This window comes from Silurus meridionalis, chromosome 8, assembly GCF_014805685.1.
Source record: "Silurus meridionalis isolate SWU-2019-XX chromosome 8, ASM1480568v1, whole genome shotgun sequence".
Taxonomy (NCBI): domain Eukaryota; kingdom Metazoa; phylum Chordata; class Actinopteri; order Siluriformes; family Siluridae; genus Silurus; species Silurus meridionalis.
In genome coordinates this window covers 12933905-12937536 of record NC_060891.1, presented here as the reverse complement: position 1 = coordinate 12937536, position 3632 = coordinate 12933905, and the positions used below count along the sequence as shown (strand labels likewise).

Below are 3632 nucleotides of genomic sequence, written 5' to 3'. Positions count from 1 at the left end.
ATAGCGTATTGTTCTGCAAGGAAGCATTTTATTGTTTTGTTTGCTTTCTAGTACACACTTTAAATGTACACGCTTTCGGATAGTCATCTCATCTCAAAATTGTATTGTGTATAGAGCTAATTGTTTTTTATTTTTAATTTATTATTTTGTTTTTAAATATCCATATTAACAAATATTTTTAAGGGGCACATGACGAATAGATTTCGTTTTATTTCTGCAAAAACTCTACAGACTTTATTACAACCTATTTTGGTGTCAATTACGTACAAAATCACGTTTATGACCATTGCATGAGCATGTGAGTATATCAATCCTGACGAGTTCTTACAACAAAAAAAAAAACACCTAGGTATAATTGTAAAGTTTGGAAAAAAATAGATCAATGTAAATTTGTCCTGGTCGTCATAATCCTGAGTATTACAAAAGAATTCGCAGTCGCAGAAATCATACGCGATTTATTCTCATTCATATATTTGGGTTTAATTAACAGTTTTTTTTCTCTATCAACAAACTTTATCCAAAAAATTATGAACAAAATTAAAGTAGGTTTTATTCGGTTGGGTGACACCGTATTAATTCTGGCAACCAATTTTAATAAGAATGTGTATCATTTTTTTTTCATAATTTATTAATATGATTGTATGACTGCGCTTAAGTCAAATATCTATAAGTTACAAGGAAAATGAAACGTACAAATACCAGTGAAACTCAAATAACATATTACCCTCAATATCGATAAAAAAATGTTTTATACATATACATATCGCTAAAAACTATGTATTAAATCCAAACCGTTTACAGGAATGTACAAGCTACGGCTTACATTGCAATCTCTAAGAATCAGGAATGTAGTGGAGCAGTCAGAATGGGAGGCGGCGTCTTAAAGTGCCAACTGAGGCTTTTTATTTCATCCGTCGGGATGTGATTTTTTTTATATATTGTCTCCGCTTAAAAGCTATATAAATAATTCCATCTTCTTTGCCTTCTTTGGACGCACATCCTCATAATAAAAGATTGGGAAAAGGCTATTTTTCTCAATCATTCTGCATTGATTGACCTTTTCACCCCCCCTCCACATTTCCAGTCTGAATTCTGAGAGGATGGGGACAAAAAATAACAACAAACCGGACGGTTCAAAACGGTTACAGAGAATTTCATTGTGTTGTGTTTCATTGTGTTGCTGTTCACTCGGTCAAAGCAGACGTCGAGGTCAAATAGCCTTTAGTGTCTATCCGTCTGCGGTCTGTCTCGTCGTCACCATGTCCTGCCGTACAGCAGAGCGGAACAGGGTAAGGCTGTTCCGTAGTCGGCGCCAGAGGAGTTCAGGTGTGATAGACCAGTCACCTGAGTCTGAAGGGAAGAGGGGCTTGTGCCATGCTGGCCCAAATCTGGAGACTGGCCCGCGCTGCCTACCTGCTGACTCGGATGCTGGCCCATAGCGCCATTGTTAGCCATGAGCATGACGTTTGCACCCTGGTGATGGTGGTTTTGCGCCGCGCTAGTGGGAGTGTGGCCGCCGCCTTGGCACGGCTTGCCGTCCTTCACCAACACGGGCACGGCTACCCGCCGCGGAGACTGTTGTTGTTGCTGGCAAGAACCGCTCTCTTGTTGCATCTGCTGCTGCGACACTTTGTCTTTGGCCTGCCTCTTCATTTTGTAGCGATGATTCTGGAACCAGATTTTCACCTGGGTCGGGGTCAAGTGGATCATACTGGCTAGGTGCTCCCTTTCCGGCGCCGAGAGGTACTTCTGCTGCTTGAAGCGGCGCTCGAGCTCGTAGACCTGCGCTTGCGAGAAGAGCACGCGCCTTTTCCTCCTCGGCGCGCTGCTCAGGGATCCCATGCCTTTCCCCACATCTGCCAAAGATCCAAGGCTGCTCATGTTCATGCTGGAAGAGGAGCCCATGAATCGAGAGACTGCAAGTGGAAAAATCGTCGTTAGTTGTAATATTTAATGTAACGCAATAAGAACAATGACACACAATAAGAATAAAAATAGCGATAATAAAAATAAGTAAGATCTAATCGCTAATAAACATGCATTAAATGGAGGTGTGATCGGTATATTTCTTATGCATGCTTAAAAACAAGGTTTCCACGCCTAAATCTATATTTTATAACCAAACTACTGTGTTATGATCGTGCTTATAAACAGTGCGCGCGCACGGTAAATGTTGCGTATATAAGTTAAGCAGGTGGGACGTTTAATTGTTTCTACAAGCAAAACAACACATTTAACATATAAACAAACACAAATTAGCCGCTTTCGTGTGTAGACTTTAGCCTTAAAACGCAACACATTTCACCCGATGAGTTAAATGTGGCATTTGTATTTTATAAAAGAAAAAAAAGCACCATACTGTTCACTTACTGGTAGAAAAGCGCGGGTCAGGGTTTGCTCCGTACCAGCTTGTGGCTGTCGTGCTGCCCCTCATGCCGTCCTGATAAGCCGGCAGGTCGCTCATGTTGCCCAGATTGCCGTTGCAGTAGCCTCCCATAGCCGTGTGGGACAGCTGTGGCACTCCTGTAGCTGTCATGTGGTAGGCAGCGGGCACAGCGGCTCCGTTGTGGCCCATATGATGCTGCTGCATCGCAGCCTGTGTGACCTGCGGCTGCCGGTACGAAGCAAGAGGAGCCCCCAAACTGTTCCCCTCCATACTTACTTTTTTGTAGCTCTCCTCAAGAGGACTTAAGATATCGGACACAGAAAAGGGAGTCGTATGCTTAGGACTCATCGACATTGTTCTGTGTTGGAAAAAATCAGAAGGCAAAGGAACCTGTCCTTCTTCTTCTTCTTCTTCTTCTTCTTCTTCTTCTTCCACTACTTCTTCTTCTTCTTCTCTTTTTTTTGGCCCGCTCCTCTGTTCCTGTTGCTTCGGCGTCGACACAGAGAGATAGACACGTAAGAGGGCGCGTGAAGTCCGCCTTAATTGGCTTGAGTGGGAGCTCGAGACTGACTTTCGTTTGTTTTAGCTGGGTGCCAGGTTTAAGGCTACCGTCAGAGGCGGGGCATCAGCAGCTAAGGCAACAATACAAATCAACGCTGTCATCTGTGCACCAGCGCATAATTCCTATTACGTGGCCGCACGGTGCCTGGTTTCAAATAAACGCAGCCACACTACTTTTTAAAAAAAAGACACTTACCCACACAACTGCACCGATGCGTAAAAGTGAATTGTGCGCTAAATTCAAAACATGCTGGCTGAAACGCCGCTGCTGCTCACACAAAGCTATGGATGCAACGTTGACATTTTAGAGTGATGTTTATGAGGACCACTTAATGAGAGCGCGTACGAGGACTTGAATCTTCGAGAACCACTCAGTCCCTAAAAAAGCTCGAGTTGAACTCCTGACTTTTAATGGCCACAAGAGGCCTCTAGTGATTGCAGACGTGTTTACATTATGACCCATCGTGCTCAGACTGGCAAAAGTGCCCTTGCTACGAGGAAGGAACACGGACTGATAAATAAATAAATACATATGCGCGGAATAAGAGGCTGCGTGAATGATTAACTTCTTTCTTGTCTGGTATTATTGGATGTGAGCAGTGCGCCGTTAAATCTCTCATCCACTTGTCACAGACAGCCAGTTCTAAACAACCGTACTCGGGCAGAGGAGGAGGAGAAGGAGGAG

At 43.5% G+C, this 3632-nt stretch overlaps 1 protein-coding gene across 1 annotated transcript; it reads right to left on the bottom strand.

Moving 5' to 3' along the window:
• Positions 1–322: 322 nt before the first annotated feature.
• On the bottom strand, positions 323–3174 carry nkx2.1 (NK2 homeobox 1). Its single transcript, XM_046856103.1, has 2 exons — positions 2371–3174; positions 323–1916 (listed from the first exon to the last, which is right to left on the bottom strand). The coding sequence occupies exons 1-2, from the start codon at positions 2738–2740 to the stop codon at positions 1255–1257; spliced, it is 1032 nt and encodes a 343-aa protein (XP_046712059.1). The 5' UTR covers positions 2741–3174; the 3' UTR covers positions 323–1254.
• Between the last annotated feature and the right edge of the window lie 458 nt (positions 3175–3632).

Excerpts from the sequence above, each read along its gene's own strand:
- nkx2.1 (XM_046856103.1), bottom strand. The coding sequence starts at position 2,740 with ATGTCGATGAGTCCTAAGCATACGACTCCCTTTTCTGTGTCCGATATC. Across the intron at positions 1,917-2,370 it reads TGACCCGCGCTTTTCTACCA|TCTCTCGATTCATGGGCTCC; the intron begins GTAAGTGAACAG and ends TTCCACTTGCAG.